General features: G+C 41.2%; 2 protein-coding genes across 10 annotated transcripts in view; one reads left to right on the top strand and one right to left on the bottom strand.

Moving 5' to 3' along the window:
• Positions 1 to 220: 220 nt before the first annotated feature.
• On the bottom strand, positions 221 to 1494 carry LOC128835155 (uncharacterized). Its single transcript, XM_054024583.1, has 2 exons — positions 1303 to 1494; positions 221 to 1114 (listed from the first exon to the last, which is right to left on the bottom strand). The coding sequence occupies exons 1-2, from the start codon at positions 1375 to 1377 to the stop codon at positions 449 to 451; spliced, it is 741 nt and encodes a 246-aa protein (XP_053880558.1). The 5' UTR covers positions 1378 to 1494; the 3' UTR covers positions 221 to 448.
• A 5034-nt stretch (positions 1495 to 6528) lies between these two features.
• MYO6 (myosin VI) overlaps positions 6529 to 17496 on the top strand; it is a 163209-nt gene continuing 152241 nt past the window's right edge. For 4 of the 9 annotated variants that reach the window (XM_054021873.1, XM_054021872.1, XM_054021870.1 and 1 more), the window contains exon 1: positions 6574 to 6609. The gene's annotated coding sequence lies outside the window, so the exon portion shown is untranslated. Of the gene's footprint in view, positions 6610 to 12732; positions 12751 to 17496 lie in introns of those variants that run through there. The other 5 variants (XM_054021871.1, XM_054021869.1, XM_054021868.1 and 2 more) reach the window with 4 other exon arrangements.

Genomic DNA, 17496 nt, shown 5'->3' with positions numbered 1-17496 from the left:
GTGTCTCTCCTCTTCTAGACATGCCATGAAATGGAACAGCCCCAGCTGCTGTTTATTGCTAACATACTTTCAGGGGATAAAGTGGAGGTGTGTAGAACCTCACTTCCTGCCACTTGGGTCTTCTTAGGTTTCAGAGTAACAGCCGTGTTAGTCTGTATCCACAAAAAGAAGAACAGGAGTACTTGTGGCACCTTAGAGACTAACAAATTTATTAGAGCATAAGCTTTCGTGGACTACAGCCCACTTCTTCGGATGCATATAGAATGGAACATATATTGAGGAGATATATATACACACATACAGAGAGCATAAACAGGTGGGAGTTGTCTTACCAACTCTGAGAGGCCAATTAATTAAGAGAAAAAAAAACTTTTGAAGTGATAATCAAGCTAGCCCAGTACAGACAGTTTGATAATAGGTGTGAGAGTACTTACAAGGGGAGATAGAGTCAATGTTTGTAATGGCTCAGCCATTCCCAGTCCTTATTCAAACCAGAGTTGATTGTGTCTAGTTTGCATATCAATTCTAGCTCTGCAGTCTCTCTTTGGAGTCTGTTTTTGAAGTTTTTCTGTTGTAATATAGCCACCCGCAGGTCTGTCACTGAATGACCAGACAGGTTAAAGTGTTCTCCCACTGGTTTTTGAGTATTTTGATTCCTGATGTCAGATTTGTGTCCATTAATTCTTTTGCGTAGAGACTGTCCGGTTTGGCCAATGTACATGGCAGAGGGGCATTGCTGGCACATGATGGCATATATCACATTGGTAGATGTGCAGGTGAACGAGCCCCTGATGGTATGGCTGATGTGATTAGGTCCTATGATGATGTCACTTGAATAGATATGTGGACAGAGTTGGCATCGGGGTTTGTTACAAGGATAGGTTCCTGGGTTAGTGGTTTTGTTCAGTGATGTGTGGTTGCTGGTGAGTATTTGCTTTAGGTTGGGGGGTTGTCTGTAAGCGAGGACAGGTCTGTCTCCCAAGATCTGTGAGAGTAAAGGATCATCTTTCAGGATAGGTTGTAGATCTCTGATGATGCGCTGGAGAGGTTTTAGTTGGGGGCTGAAGGTGACAGCTAGTGGTGTTCTGTTATTTTCTTTGTTGGGCCTGTCTTGTAGGAGGTGACTTCTGGGTACTCGTCTGGCTCTGTCAATCTGTTTTTTCACTTCAGCAGGTGGGTATTGTAGTTTTAAGAATGCTTGATAGAGATCTTGTAGGTGCTTGTCTCTATCCGAGGGATTGGAGCAAATGCGGTTATATCTTAGAGCTTGGCTGTAGACAATGGATCGTGTGGTGTGTCCTGGATGGAAGCTGGAGGCATGTAGGTAAGTGTAGCGGTCAGTAGGTTTCCGGTATAGGGTGGTATTGATGTGACCATCGCTTATTAGCACAGTAGTGTCCAGGAAATGGACCGCTTGTGTGGATTGATCTAGGCTGAGGTTGATGGTGGGATGGAAATTATTGAAATCATGGTGAAATTCCTCAAGGGCTTCTTTTCCATGGGTCCAGATGATGAAGATGTCATCAATGTAGCGCAAGTAGAGTAGGGGCGTTAGGGGACGAGAGCTAAGGAAGCGTTGTTCTAAGTCAGCCATAAAAATGTTGGCATATTGTGGGGCCATGCGGGTACCCATAGCAGTGCCGCTGACTTGAAGACTTCGAGACACCACTGACTTCCTGAGGAAACTACAATCCATCGGTGATCTTCCAGAAAACACCATCCTGGCCACTATGGACGTAGAAGCCCTCTACACCAATATTCCACACAAAGATGGACTACAAGCTATCAGGAACAGTATCCCTGATAATGTCACAGCTAACCTGGTGGCTGAACTTTGTGATTTTGTCCTCACCCACAACTATTTCACATTTGGGGACAATATATACCTTCAAGTCAGCGGCACTGCTATGGGTACCCGCATGGCCCCACAATATGCCAACATTTTTATGGCTGACTTAGAACAACGCTTCCTTAGCTCTCGTCCCCTAACGCCCCTACTCTACTTGCGCTACATTGATGACATCTTCATCATCTGGACCCATGGAAAAGAAGCCCTTGAGGAATTTCACCATGATTTCAATAATTTCCATCCCACCATCAACCTCAGCCTAGATCAATCCACACAAGCGGTCCATTTCCTGGACACTACTGTGCTAATAAGCGATGGTCACATCAATACCACCCTATACCGGAAACCTAATGACCGCTACACTTACCTACATGCCTCCAGTTTCCATCCAGGACACACCACACGATCCATTGTCTACAGCCAAGCTCTAAGATATAACCGCATTTGCTCCAATCCCTCGGATAGAGACAAGCACCTACAAGATCTCTATCAAGCATTCTTAAAACTACAATACCCACCTGCTGAAGTGAAAAAACAGATTGACAGAGCCAGACGAGTACCCAGAAGTCACCTCCTACAAGACAGGCCCAACAAAGAAAATAACAGAACACCACTAGCTGTCACCTTCAGCCCCCAACTAAAACCTCTCCAGCGCATCATCAGAGATCTACAACCTATCCTGAAAGATGATCCTTTACTCTCACAGATCTTGGGAGACAGACCTGTCCTCGCTTACAGACAACCCCCCAACCTAAAGCAAATACTCACCAGCAACCACACATCACTGAACAAAACCACTAACCCAGGAACCTATCCTTGTAACAAACCCCGATGCCAACTCTGTCCACATATCTATTCAAGTGACATCATCATAGGACCTAATCACATCAGCCATACCATCAGGGGCTCGTTCACCTGCACATCTACCAATGTGATATATGCCATCATGTGCCAGCAATGCCCCTCTGCCATGTACATTGGCCAAACCGGACAGTCTCTACGCAAAAGAATTAATGGACACAAATCTGACATCAGGAATCAAAATACTCAAAAACCAGTGGGAGAACACTTTAACCTGTCTGGTCATTCAGTGACAGACCTGCGGGTGGCTATATTACAACAGAAAAACTTCAAAAACAGACTCCAAAGAGAGACTGTAGAGCTCGAATTGATATGCAAACTAGACACAATCAACTCTGGTTTGAATAAGGACTGGGAATGGCTGAGCCATTACAAACATTGACTCTATCTCCCCTTGTAAGTACTCTCACACCTATTATCAAACTGTCTGTACTGGGCTAGCTTGATTATCACTTCAAAAGTTTTTTTTTCTCTTAATTAATTGGCCTCTCAGAGTTGGTAAGACAACTCCCACCTGTTTATGCTCTCTGTATGTGTGTATATATATCTCCTCAATATATGTTCCATTCTATATGCATCCGAAGAAGTGGGCTGTAGTCCACGAAAGCTTATGCTCTAATAAATTTGTTAGTCTCTAAGGTGCCACAAGTACTCCTGTTCTTCTTTTTGGGTCTTCTTAGTGTATGCACAACGTGCCTCAAGTGGCACGTGAATTTGGTCTTCTGGTTGGATCCTTAGTTTCTTAGGCCCGGGCCAGCTACCGACAGGGAGTGTGATCCATGCCCTCCACCACTTGGGTCAAACAGACAAAATTCAAACTCTGCAATTATTGCAGAATGGGCATGTCAGCTATGCAGCTGCTGACTGAAACTGGCACTTTACATGCACATGTAGTGACCAAGAGAACAAAACCAACTTGTTCAGAACTTGTTTTATTGACACAGAGAATGTTAGTAGGACACAGGATTTAGCTCCAGCTGTACTCCGCCCAAGCTGCATGATTAAGCACCCACTTTTAATCATACACAACACGTTCGTTTCGTATTGTCCATAAAGTGTCTAGTACAGTGTTGGTCCTATATAAATAAATAACAATACTTATTTTGGAAAAATCCTGGGGGAGGGAAAGGGGTTCCTTTAAATTCTCCTAGGATAGAGGCTAGCAATAGGCATGGCTAAACATCAGCTCTTAAGGGTAAAATACAGTTTGAAGACTATTACTTTGCAATTATTTATTTTTGTATATTTACATATATATAAAATATATTTGTATTTTTACAATGTTCTGGGAGCTTTTCAGACATTAAGGACAGAATGGTCCTAATCTGCCAAGTCTAAGGACAGAAAGATATAGAAGTTAGTAGAAAGAGAATAGCGAATTATTAGATACAAATTAATTAGACTCTCTCTAGCAGTATAATAGAAGTGGGTTTTTGAGGGACTTAGGGAGGACAATGTACAGGTTTGGAGAATAAGCTCAGGCTGGTCATGTTATTCACATAGCACTGTGTAGAAGAGGGCATAGAGGTGATTGTGGGAGAAGCTGATGAATGAGTGGACAAAGTTGAGAAGGTTGGAATGGAGGGCAAGGAAGCAACGCGAAACTCAATTAGGGAGTGGCAGAATTATGTAGGACTTTCAAGGTGGAGAAAAGAAGTTTAAATCTGATGCAATAACATATGGGGAGCCAGTGGAGACATTCAAAGACAGGAGTGACATGATCACATGGGCAGGCGAGGAAAATTATTTTAGTGGTTACATCTTGTGTGAAGTGGGGCAATGTGTGTTTTGGGAATTTCAGAAAACAGGATGTTTTAGGAGTCAAGGCAGAATATATTGAGGGCCTGAATAAGAGATTTGGCTGGGGAAGGGAAAGAAAAGGCTAGCTCTTGGAGATATTAAGGAAGAAGTAGCACTTCTATCGCCTCTTATGTATGGAAACTAGTAAACAAATCTTTCACATTAAAGGAACACAGCCAAGTAGTTGAGTCCCCACATTTATTTTCATTTAAAAAAAATAGTTAATTTTAAAAGATTCAATAAAATCTTTAAAAACATTAAGAAATACTGAAACTGAAATATTTTCAGTCTAAATGTTGCAACCTTGTATTAGTGTCAGAATTTCAACTGAAATTGAGTTGAAATTGACTGCAAAGTGAAGTGTCTGGTAAATTTCAATGATGGAGCTGAGCAAAAAGCAAATAGTAAACAAAGGAATAAATAGTCAAAAGAAAAATATGTATTTTAATTGTTCAGTTTTAATCATTTAAATTATTGTTTGTACTACAATAGTGTCTAGCGACTCCAACTGAGATCAGAGCCCCACTGTGTTAGGCATTGTACCAACACTCAATAAGGCCTTGTTTACAAAACAAAGTTGAACTGCTTTAACTATAGCCTATATTGGTATAGTCAGCATGGCACAATGTCCCTAATGTGGATGCAGTTATATTGGTAAAAATATGTTTATACAAGCGTGGCTTATTTCCATTCTGGGATGGGAATAAGCCATACTTGTAAACACACATTTATACTGGTATAATTGCATCCACACGGGGGGGGGGGGGGGGGGTGGATGAGGGAGGGTTGTACCAATATAATGACATTGATTAGAAGAAAAATCACATCTGTAAATTGATCAGTACAAAAACTGTGTGTAGACCAGACCTAAGAGACAGTCCCTGCTGTGAAGAATTTACAAAGGCTAAACAGTAATAAAGCTCTCTTATTCCAGAATAAGTATGTCCACACATGGAGTTATTCAGCAATAACTATTGCAATTAGAATTCCCACACTACCTTAGTCCAAATTAACTTTCAAGTATAGACAAAGGCACGTTCATAATCTTTTGTACTGTGGATACTGAATTAAATGGCATTACCCACAGTGTGTAAAATTAAGCATTTTAAGACTTTGAAGCATCAGGGCCTAAATAGATAAGAGAAAACAGAGAGACAAGGTGGGTGAGGTAATATCTTTTGTCTCTCTAATATCCTGGGACCAACTGCACAAGAACACTGCATATAGGAGAAAACAGAGGCAGAGATCTTATTTTCACTAGGAAAAAAGGTTACCACTTCTTAGCTAACGTGGTAAAATCTTGGGATATGTCTACAATGAATCCAAGCTGTGATTGTAGCTTGTGTAGATGTACCCAAACTAGCCTGATTAGGGATAGCAGTGAAGCCACAGCAGCATGTGCTGTGCAAGCCTACCCAGGACCCTGGGTACTTACTGGTGTGGCCAGCCCAGGCCAATGCCCATTGTGCCCTGACTTCACTACAGAACCAGCTAGATTCAAGCTGTCTTGGGTATGTCTACACCCAATATAATCACACCTCCCACCCAGTGCAATGTAGACGTACTGTTTGCAACTGGCTTTTCCATGCCATTTTCACTCCTGTTGCAAATAACCAGTTATCACTATACCAGCAGGATGTTAGCACTTAGCTGGGTGGAGGTAACCCCCACCCCTTCAACTCCCTGGCCAGACACTAGGTCACAAAGCAAGGCAGAGCCTGAGCCAGGAGTAGGAACCAGGGTTAAAGGGTGACACAGGGAGGGGTCATTTCCCCCCTGACAGTCAGGACAGGCTCGAGCAGGGCCCAGGGGTTGCAGGTAACCAGGCCGGTGCCTGGAGCGCCCGGACTCAGCCCCAGTCTCAGGGCCGGGTTCCCAGCGGTGGGGGAGGAGAGGACCGGGGCTGTGATGAGCCGCAGACCGGCGGGGGGGAGTCCCCACGACGGGCGCTCTGGGCCGGGCCGGGTCGAGTCGAGACGCGCCTCCCCCTCCGCAGCGCTGACGTCTGCGGCACCTCCCTGGACTCGGCTCCGGGGCGGGGCTGCAGCAGCGCCGGGGCCGCGGCGGCATCAGCTGGGGACAGAGCGCGGCGGCGGCAGGTAACCGGGGCAGCGCGGCGCAGCAGCGGCCGGCCGGGGCCAGGCTCCCCGGGCAGGAGAGCTCCGCGGCAGGGCCCGGGCCCTCGGCTCGCCACCCCCCCTCCCGGGCTCTTCTGCCCTCCCAGGCAGCCCCTGGGGCCACCCCGGCCCACTGGGGTCCCTGGTCCCCACCACTCCCCCGCCCTGGGGCGCTGGGGTCCGGCTCCCGCTGGCCGCCCGCCTCGGGGTCTCTCCTGCCCCCTCTCCCGGTGCCCGGCTCGCCTGGGCCGCTCCGCTGACTGCGTGCTGGCCGCGAGCCGGCCCCCGACCACTGCGGGGTGGTCGCAGCGGGAGCCCCGCTGCCGGGGAGAGCTGGGGGCGCGCACCTGTCGGGGGGAGAAATGCTGGGGCCAAACACACGCAGGCGATGTAAAGCGGCCCGGCAGGGCGTCGTGCTGGGAACAGCCCCGGGGAAGCGTTAGCCGGACCCAGGGGCGCGCAGCGTGTCGGGCTGGGAAGGGAGTGAGAGGTTCTGGGAACTTTCTGGGTGAGCTGATGCTTAGAAAAGTTTCCAAATCAGATTGTGAGTGTCCGTGTCCAGAGCATTATTCGTAGGGTGCAAGTCTCTTACCCCAGCAGCTGTAGAAAAGATACTTATTCATCAGACTGACTTACGTGCGACTCTCGAAATTCCCTGTTATATCCAATATAGAGTAAATGCTTTTCTAGAGAGGTTTAAAAATTGGAAGGTTAAAGAGGTTGAACGTCAGGAGGAGAGTAGCCAATTCTCTCTTGTATTTTCGTGGTGTACAGTAGCTCTCTCAGCTCCCACACCTTTCTTTAAATAAACATACAGTCTGCCAATTAATTGGGAAGGAGAAATAGAAGGGCAAAACTAGCCATGAGTCCCAAGTATTCAGACACATCCTGAGCTCCTACACAGTAGTTAAAGAGTCAAGGTCTCATGCTGGGGCCTCTAAATTATGTATTTGAAGATTTAAGCAATTGAAAGGGAGAGCTCAGGGATTCATCTGGAAGAAGTTTCAGAGTAACAGCCGTGTTAGTCTGTATCCGCAAAAAGAAGAACAGCAGTACTTGTGGCACCTTAGAGACTAACAAATTTATTAGAGCATAAGCTTTCGTGGACTATAGCCCACTTCTTCGGATGCATATAGAATGGAACATATAATGAGGAGATATATATACACACATACAGAGAGCATAAACAGGTGGGAGTTGTCTTACCAACTCTGAGAGGCCAATTAATTAAGAGGAAAAAAAAAACAAAACTTTTGAAGTGATAATCAAGCTTTTTTTTTTTTTTTTTTTTTCTCTTAATTAATTGGCCTCTCAGAGTTGGTAAGACAACTCCCACCTGTTTATGCTCTCTGTATGTGTGTATATATATCTCCTCAATATATGTTCCATTCTATATGCATCCGAAGAAGTGGGCTATAGTCCACGAAAGCTTATGCTCTAATAAATTTGTTAGTCTCTAAGGTGCCACAAGTACATCTGGAAGAAGGTAGACTTTTCCTGGCAGGGTGATTTTTTTTTTCTTCTTCTGACAGTGAGAACTTTTTTTACTGTGCATACATACAGATAAAGTGCAGTGAAAATGTCATTTTAATCCTCTCACTCAGAAATTCCTTCTTGTGGTGTTTTCTTATTCTTATACAATTGCTGCTAAGGTAAATGCTAAAATTACACTGGGTTTCATTTGGACTATTGTTGTCTCCATTTCAAAAGAGTAAACATTTCTGTGTGAGTACAACTATACAAAGTAAAGACTCCTCGTGTGCACGAAGCAAGGTTTTGTATCAGCCGGTCTAAGGACATAATCAGGACTGCAAAAAGCATACTTTCTGTTGAAGCTTTTTGCCCTTTTGCAGGTTTGATTACTTTGTGCTCATCACTTTCTCAAAAATGATTTACACTATCTAAATGCTGACTTCTAAGCTCTGTATCTCCACATTAATTTTCAAGCAGAACAAAGTTTAATAAAAATGTTCTTTCACTGCACAATTAATCAACCATTACTTGGAATACAATGCACAGTATATCCTATCTATTGTAGATGCTTACTCATGCTTGACCGATGGATTCTTAACTAGTAAATCCTAATATTACCAGATACCTGTAAAAACTTGAAATGGCTAAATTAATAGACTAGATGAAAGGATGTTTGTTACTTATTACTTAGGTAACTGCTATTGATAGAATGTATCAACCCACACTGTTTTTGTCAAAGGTGAGAGTAAGCGTATGTCATTATTTAAAATAAGTGTCTTGGATTACTCATTCAGGATAAAGAACTTTCTGGGGAATGAGTTAATTTCTGACAATTCAGTTGAATTTATTAGGCTATAAAATAGCCTATGAACTTGTTCTTCAGTGATCAGAGTACAAAGGTTGAGAACGGAGTCAAGTTTTCCTTTACTGCAAAAATTAACAGAGCGTAAAGAGAAATACTCAGGTTAAATTCCATCTATAATTTAGTTTTTCAGAAGGAAATAAGGTTGGTAAAACCTAAGAACAATAGGAATGTTTCTATGATATTTTTTAAAGCTTCCACTGGATTTTTTTTTAAAAACAATTTTGTTCCTGTAGTGTTTGCTATTCAGACACTGCAGAACTGTGCCTATGAATAAGATCCAGAAAGAGAACATGACAGTTTCACTTTTGTTTACAAACTGATTTAATTTCATTATCCAAATTGAGAGAATAAACCCACAATAAAAATATCAGATAGTGAAATGTAAAATCTTTCATAATCTAAAATGTTTGTTTTAATATGGTAAAATAAACTTTAACGTGACTATATCCTTCAGCTCCAGTGCTGCAGCTGTGCCTCAGTAATCTGCAGTATAGACCGTTCCTATGTTGATGGAAGGGGTTTTTCTAGGGGTGTAGTTAATCTGCCTTTCTGAGAGGTGGTAGCTACGGTGATGGAAGAATTCTTCTGTTGACCGACCTGTGTTTACACTAGGGGTTATTTAATGGAACTGCGGCACTCAGGGCACAACATTTTTCACAACCCTGAATGGCATAGCTAGGTTGATGTAACTTTTAAGTGTAGACCAGACCTTAGTAGAAGTACAGTTGCTGCTTCATTATGAAATTTGTTATAAAATTGCAAAATCAGGAGGAAGACCCGAGGAAAAATGAAAAAATGAAGACACTGTTAGTTGAGTTGGTAAACTTGTGTCAATATTCAAAGTGTGAAGCTATATGGAATCAATGTGATTGTCATGGATTAAATCCATAGGATTGAACCAGAAGGCTATTTTAGACCTGTGTGGACTTGCATGTCCAATTCATATTAAATACATCATCATATCTCTTATAGTAACATCTCCAGCATGTCTAGAAAAAGCCACTTTATTTAAAATAAGTATAATTTCTATAATGTCAAACTGCTGTCATTTTCATTGTTTTGTAGTGATGTGATTTTACACCTTAATAAAAATGTAGATATTAAGAGATATTAAGTTTGTATACGATGTTGAAATGTGGCAGCTTTGTGCTTGCATTCCTGTTGTTTTAAATGCTACATTTCTTTGTGCCAGCTTGTAGTAAATACTGATAGCTGAGTCCTGAATACATGTGTTTATAACGAAGAACTGACAGACACTTCATTGTAGTTTGCAGTGTTGTTGTAGCCATGTTGGTCCCAGGATACTAAAGAAACAAAGTGGGTGAGGTAATATCTTCTATTGGACCAACCTGAAGAAAAGCTCTCGAGTTACACAGAGTTTGTCTCTTTCACCAACAGAAGTTGGTAGTTTAAAGATAATACCTCACCCACCTTGTCTCTCTAACTTAACTATATTGACAGTAGAGAATAGTATAGGGATATAATGAACATATGGAATAGAATTGCTATTGAATTAAAGGTCTGTTGAAGAAGTTGAATGTGCCTGTGTTATGTGGAAAGCTAAAAGGAGCTGGCATGATGGACTAAGCAGTCTTCTCCGGTTGTCAGGAGTTCTTAAATTTATAATTTTTTAATATCCAGATGAAGCTATAAATTCTTGGGCTTTTTCATTTGCAGTAGAATTACTTATCATATTTAACTATTAATGATTATGCATATAAATGTAATTTTTATGCACTTTACTTGACATACATATTGTTCATCTAGTGTAACAAAACCCTCACCATACTGATAAAAATAATTGATCTAGACAAAGTGACTGACTTCTCAGTGGAGCAAACTTTTCCTGTTAGGAGCAGGAAAGGCGAGTGAACAGTAAGTTTCAGAGTAACAGCCGTGTTAGTCTGTATCCGCAAAAAGAAGAACAGGAGTACTTGTGGCACCTTAGAGACTAACAAATTTATTAGAGCATAAGCTTTCGTGGACTACAAGTGGGCTGTAGTCCACGAAAGCTTATGCTCTAATAAATTTGTTAGTCTCTAAGGTGCCACAAGTACTCCTGTTCTTCTTTGAACAGTAAGTGTGTCTATTTCAGGGCCCAATCCAAAATTATTGAAATTAATAGAAAAATTCCCATTGACTTCAGTTGCAGTGGGATTGAACCCTTAAACAGTAATTTGCTAAATAGCACCTTGGCATACCTGTACAGTTTTATTTAATATTGAATGAAAAGAGAAATTCTGTGCTATCTGTCATTTTCTAAAACAACATTTCACAAATGATCCTGCTGAACCTATTTTGCAAAAATGAAGTTAAATGAACAATTCAGTTTTGTTAAAGGCATAGTTTTATCTGATAGTGGATTATTTCATTTACTATAGTGGGCGTCTCTTTTTTTTTTTTTTGGTTAATTGGTTGAAATCCAGAAAATTTGAACCAAGTGAAATTTATATGTTGAAGTACACACCCAATAGCACTAAAGCAATAAATCTGGCAGGTCTGCAAATCTTGCTTATATCGGGTAGGGCGGTGGTTATTTGATTAAGTGGCAGCAGCTTTTTGAAGTAAAACTAAGCTACCTACTTTTATAGATTGCCTGGAGCTTGGTCTGTGCTCAAAAAATTTTGATGCTCACAGGGTTAAATCAAGTACTTAGAAAACATGGGCGAACACAGTCTTACGAGTATTACAAGTATTGTTTATATTTATGTTATCGCTGAGCAAATCCTGCTCTTGACTGATAACTCAGAGCTCGGTCTCGCTCATCTGTCAACTGCTCTGACTCTACTTTGCTCTCAGGCTTGCATAGAGTTAAGGAAATATTTGTATGGACCCACATCTATTCACAACCTCCAGGATCCTGGCTAGTGCGAGTGCAGTTGAGTCAGTATAGTAGCCATTTTTAACGAGAGATTGCATATTTGTGAGCAGCAAGTTCAGCCGCTCTAATCTTAAATTTACATGGAAATTTCAAAACATACCCAGCATTCAGATGACAGGGTACAAGGATTAAAAATATTAAAACAGGTATTTTAGTGATTGTAACACGCTTCATTTAGATGTCTCTATGTGGACAAGGAATTTAATAAGATACATGTATGCTTAGCTTTATGGTAACAACAAGGAGTCTGGTGGCACCTTAAAGACTAACATTTATTTGGGCATAAGCTTTCGTGGGTAAAAACCTCACTTCTTCGGATGCAACTTTAGCTTTATGGAGTCATTGAAAATTACCATTTTTTCCCTAATAATATTTGTTGATCACTTTAAGCCTAACACTACTTCTGTACCCATGCAGGTGGGTTTAGTTACTGGAAGGTGTTCAGAGAGTTGAGTGATCCTCTAGTGTATTGTACGTTTCTGCTGTAGTGCTAATAGTGTTGTCTACGTGTCCCACAGGATGACGATGTTGTTGCATCTTCTGTTTTCTATTGCTTTTTCCTTTTGGTTTCTGGATTAACTGACGTCTGTCAGTCTCATTCTCCTCGCCCTCCCCCCATTTACATTTTCTAAAATTAGACCTGCCAGCTATGTATTGGTTTGTGGGAACACATGCACATTGTATCATTCCTCTGCTGTCCTTAGCTGTTCTGTGCTGGGATCAAGCTATTTTTCCGAGACTAATATTCTTATAAATTTCAATAACAGTGTGACGGCTTGCCCTGCCCTTCCGAGTGCCACCTGATGTATTGGGGTACCACTGAGCCCACCTCTTCCACCAGCCTGGGCCCCCTCACCCTGTCCTGCTAAGCCAGGTCCTCAAGCCATCTCTAGCACACACACAGGTAGGGACACACCCAGCTGCAGAAAGACACAGACACTGAAATCAGTACTGCATGGGAAGGCTTCAGCTAAGGAATTGCCCAGCACTCCAGTGCATTCCTGCCTGGGGAGTAAACCCAAAATTGTATTGTCTTGCACTGCACCAAGAACTGTACTTGGATGATAATTGATTCCTGAAACAGAACAGATTCTGACTTCCATTTTCACAGATGTATTGGGATCTGCAGCGTTAGCAGGAACAAAATGTAGTACAGTGGTTCTCAACCTGGGGTCCGGGCCCCCTGGAGGGCTGCGAACAGGTTTCAGGGAGACCGCCAAGCAGGGCCAGTGTTCGATTCACTGGGGTCCAAGGCAGAAAGCCGAAGCCCCACCATGTGGGGCTGAAGCCTAGGGTCTTGAACCCTGCCACCTGAGGCTCAAGTTGAAGCCTGAGGAACTTAGCTTTGCGGGACCCCCTGTGGTGTGGGGCCTTGGGCCGTAGTCTTGCTTGCCCTAACACCGGCTCTGGCTTTTATATGCATAAAGTTGTTGCAACACAGCTGGGCCATTGAGTTTGTATAACATGTTGGGGGGTGGAGGGGCGGGAGTGGGGCTCAGAAAGAAAAAGGTTGAGAACCCTGATGTACTACACACTTTTTCACCATGGTAAGTAAATATTATGAATAAGAACAGGAGTACTTGTGGCACCTTAGAGACTAACAAATTTATTTGAGCATAAGCTTTCATGGGCTACAGCCCACTTCTTCGGATGCATAGAATGGAACATATATTGAGGAGAGATATATACACATACAGAGAGCATGAAAAGGTGGGAGTTATCTTACCAACTCTGAGAGGCCAATTAAGTAAGAGGGAAAAAAAACTTTTGAAGTGATAAACAAGATAGCCCAGTACAGACCGTTTGATAAGAAGTGTGAGATAGATTCAATGTTTGTGATGGCTCAGCCATTCCCGGTCTCTATTTAAGCCTAAGTTGATTGTATCTAGTTTGCATATCAATTCAAGCTCAGCAGTTTCTCGTTGGAGTCTGTTTTTGAAGCTTTTTTGTTGCAAAATTGCCACCCGCAGGTCTGTCATTGAATGACCAGATAGGTTAAAGTGTTCTCCTACGGGTTTTTGAATGTTATGATTCCTGATGGCAGATTTGTGTCCATTAATTCTTTTGCGTATTTGCGGTTTGGCCAATGTACATGGCAGAGGGGCATTATGAATAAGGTGACTATTTAGTCACAGAAGTCATGGCATTCACGGATTCCGTGACTTTACCAGACCTCTGAAGAATAGAGCTGTTGAGTAAGACGACAAATGGGCTAGAGGCAGGACTGTGTGCCCCTTCCCTGCTGGAATCAGGACCCTGCAGCCCCTGACCTGTGGTTTGTGGGGGGGGGTGGAGGGACTGCAGCTGGGCTGTGCTCCCCTGTCCCGCGGCTGCAGCCAGAGCCGTGCAACCCAGCCCTGCGGCTTCCACTGGCTTCCTAAGCTGTAGGCAGCTCCAGAGCTGGGGCTGCACACTCCCCGCTGTGTCCCAGCCCTGCAGCTTCAGCAAGAGGCTGTGCTTCCACTGGGGGCTGCAGCCAGGGATAGGTCATGGGCTCTGTGAATTTTTGTTTATTGCCCGTGACCTGTCCATAACTTTTACTAAAAATAACAGTGACAAAATCTTAGCCTTAATTATGAACAAACACCAAGAATAGAGCTGTTGAATAAGACGACAATTTTTACTTAAGAGTTTTCAGAGTAGGGCTACACTTCAAGATTAAAAAAAAATATTCTGTGAAATTAATAAAAATACTCTAATGTTCTATCATTTTGCTTCTGTTGAAACTTGGCACACAGTGGTTGGCCTTGGATTTTTTATTTTACTAGTAAGTTTTTCTCGTGTTGAGATATTGTCTCTGCAACTTTCAGACAGTATGGATAATCATACCATTAACATAATATTTTTCCCCAGAACCAATAAATTGGTTATGTAGAATGGGCATCTGTGGTAATGACTGATCAAAAGACAGACAAAAAATGAAGTGAAAAGTAAAGTTTCCATCTTTCTCCAGAATTAAAGCTGGCTTTTAAAAAATCTATTGTGAACTATTTAAAAAAAAAAAAAGAGTCCGGTGGCACCTTAAAGACTAACCAATTTATTTAGGCATAAGTTTTCATGGGTAAAAAAACCTACTTCTTTAGATGCATGGAGTGAAAATTACAGAAACAGGCATAAATATATATTGGCACATGAAGAGAAGAGAGTTACCTTACAAGTGGAGAACCAGTGTTGAAGGCCAATTAGGTCAGGGTGGCTGTGGTCCACTCACAATAATTGAAGAGGAGGTGTCAATACCAAGAGAGGGAAAATTGCTTTTGTAGTGATCCAGCCACACCCAGTCCGTATTCAAGCCCAAATTGATGGTGTTAAGTTTGCAAAGTTTAAATCAGCAGTATCTCTTTGAAGTCTGTTTTTGAAGGTTTTTTGTTGAAGAATGGTTACTTTTAAATCTGTTATTGAGAGTCTAGGGAGACTGAAGTGTTCTCCTACTGGCTTTTGTATGTTACCATTCCTGATCCGCAGACGTGCACTAGCTGAATTTAGCCCTATTGGAAATCCATCAACTTCATGAAAAAACTCACACAAATACAGATAGATATCATCTTCCTCTCCGATTGTAAACAGATGGACATCATACCAAATGGACTGAAGGTAAAAAATCCATTGCAATCGACATACTACACTGACTATGGTTAGAGATTGTGCCACACGCTCTCAAAGAAACTGAGGAACCACCTGATCAGCATCCTGTAATTTTCACTCCACGCATCTGAAGAAGTGGGTTTTTTACCCACAAAAACTTATGCCCAAATAAATCTGTTAGTCTTTAAGGTACCACCGGGACTCCTCGTTGTTTTTGTGAATATAGACCGATTAGAGAGACTGCCACCCCTCTGATATTGTGAACTATGAAGACAGAATTTTTTGAACTGAGTGGAAATGTATATAATTGTGTAAATCTGTCAAAAAGTTCATAACAAATGTCAGATGCATGTGGTTGGAATATTTATAATCATTCCATGAGGAAAGCAGTTCATAGGGAAATTATGTACCATAGTGCAAAAAAGGTTAGGGCTTGGTTCGGTTCCTTTGTTTTTATTGCATCAACATAGGTAATAGTTTAAAGATTTTTTTTTTTTAAGGTTTGTATCTGATAATAAAAACAAATAGCTGCTGTAATGTGGGTGTAAAATACCGTATGACAGTTATCAGCTAGCATTGTACAGACACATCTAATAAAGGTCTCAAAACCTGAAATCTGATATTTCAGCTCTTCTTAAGTAAATATTTAATGAAAGTAGTCTAGATAACTGTAAGACTGAAAACATCTGAAGGGCAAAATATTTTCAGAAGCATGCAATATCATTTGTTGTCTTCTGTGGATATTAATGAATAAAAACCTTAGTTTTTGAAATTATATTCAATGTATGGAATATGTAATATTTAAACCTTTTAATAAATTGCACTAAAATTAAAACTGATGTGTTTTGAGTGTCTAATTTTTATAGATGGTTGTCCCACAAAATTATACAATATTGAAAACCATTTGAGCAATTTTCCCTCGACTTTTTATGCATGTTTCATCTTTTAGATTCAATACTTAATATTATAGTTGAGGAAGAATACTAGGAGCAACTGAGGTACAATTGGCTTGTTTGGTCTGCTGCTAGTTTCTAAAATACATGCTGAGATGCAGTAGAGAAGCAGAAATTATTGTAATTATATTTGAAAGGGCTCCAATGTTGACCCAGAGAATGTAGACTAGTAAACCCTACATCCGTGTCTGTCAAATTGTTTAAAATAATTAAAAACAGAATAACAAAACATCTGGAAGATCATGATATGATCAGGTCTAACCAACAGAGATTCTGCAAAATAAAATTGTCTCTAATCTGTTAGAATTCTTTGAATCTGTCAGTGGATAAGAGAGCATTTACTAAATTTATTTAGACTACCAAAAGGTCTTTAACAACGTTCAACACAAGAGGCTGGTAAAGAAGTTAAGTAGTTATGGGGTGAGAGACAAAGTATTGTCATGGATTAAAAACTGGGTTGAAGACAGCAAGCAAAGAGTAGGATTAATTTGTAATTTTTCATCATTGTAAAAGGTTATGTATTAGGTCCCCATGTTTAATACAATTAAGCTTGGAATAATTGACATAACATCTGTATTTATTTCTAAGATTTTTTTTTTGTATTTTTATCAATTTAAATTTTCACAGTTGCAGGAAATTTTGGGAGGATCAGTAGTGTGGGTCAGACAATTATTTAATGACAATAGACATTGAGATTCAAAGAGCTCAGGCTTTATAGCTGAGAAAACATATTGTTAACATTGAATGTCAAAATATACAAAGTAAAATCCTTAAATAAAACTTCAATAAATTCTCTAGCAGCAATTTTCTTACTTTGCCTATATTATCGATGGAAATATATATATTTTGGTTTGTTGTGTGTATGGTGAAATTGATGTTTACTGACAGCGACTAAAAAATCTCGTCCTTCCAAACCTAAATATATGAATGAACTAGAAGAGCGATGAGTAGCGAGGTAGCAACATTTTCAGATGGCATAAAGTTATTTAAATTAGTCAGGATCAAATAGGAGTGTGGTGAACTTCAGACGCAACTAAACAAGCTAGGTGAATGGTTAGCATGATTGGGCAAATTAACTGTATCTGCTCAAGAAAGGGAGCTTGGCGTTGTGG

The sequence above is a fragment of the Malaclemys terrapin genome, chromosome 3, assembly GCF_027887155.1.
Source record: "Malaclemys terrapin pileata isolate rMalTer1 chromosome 3, rMalTer1.hap1, whole genome shotgun sequence".
Classification (NCBI taxonomy): Eukaryota; Metazoa; Chordata; order Testudines; family Emydidae; genus Malaclemys; species Malaclemys terrapin.
Note: the sequence above shows the minus strand (reverse complement) of the source record. Positions and strands in the feature narration are given on the sequence as shown.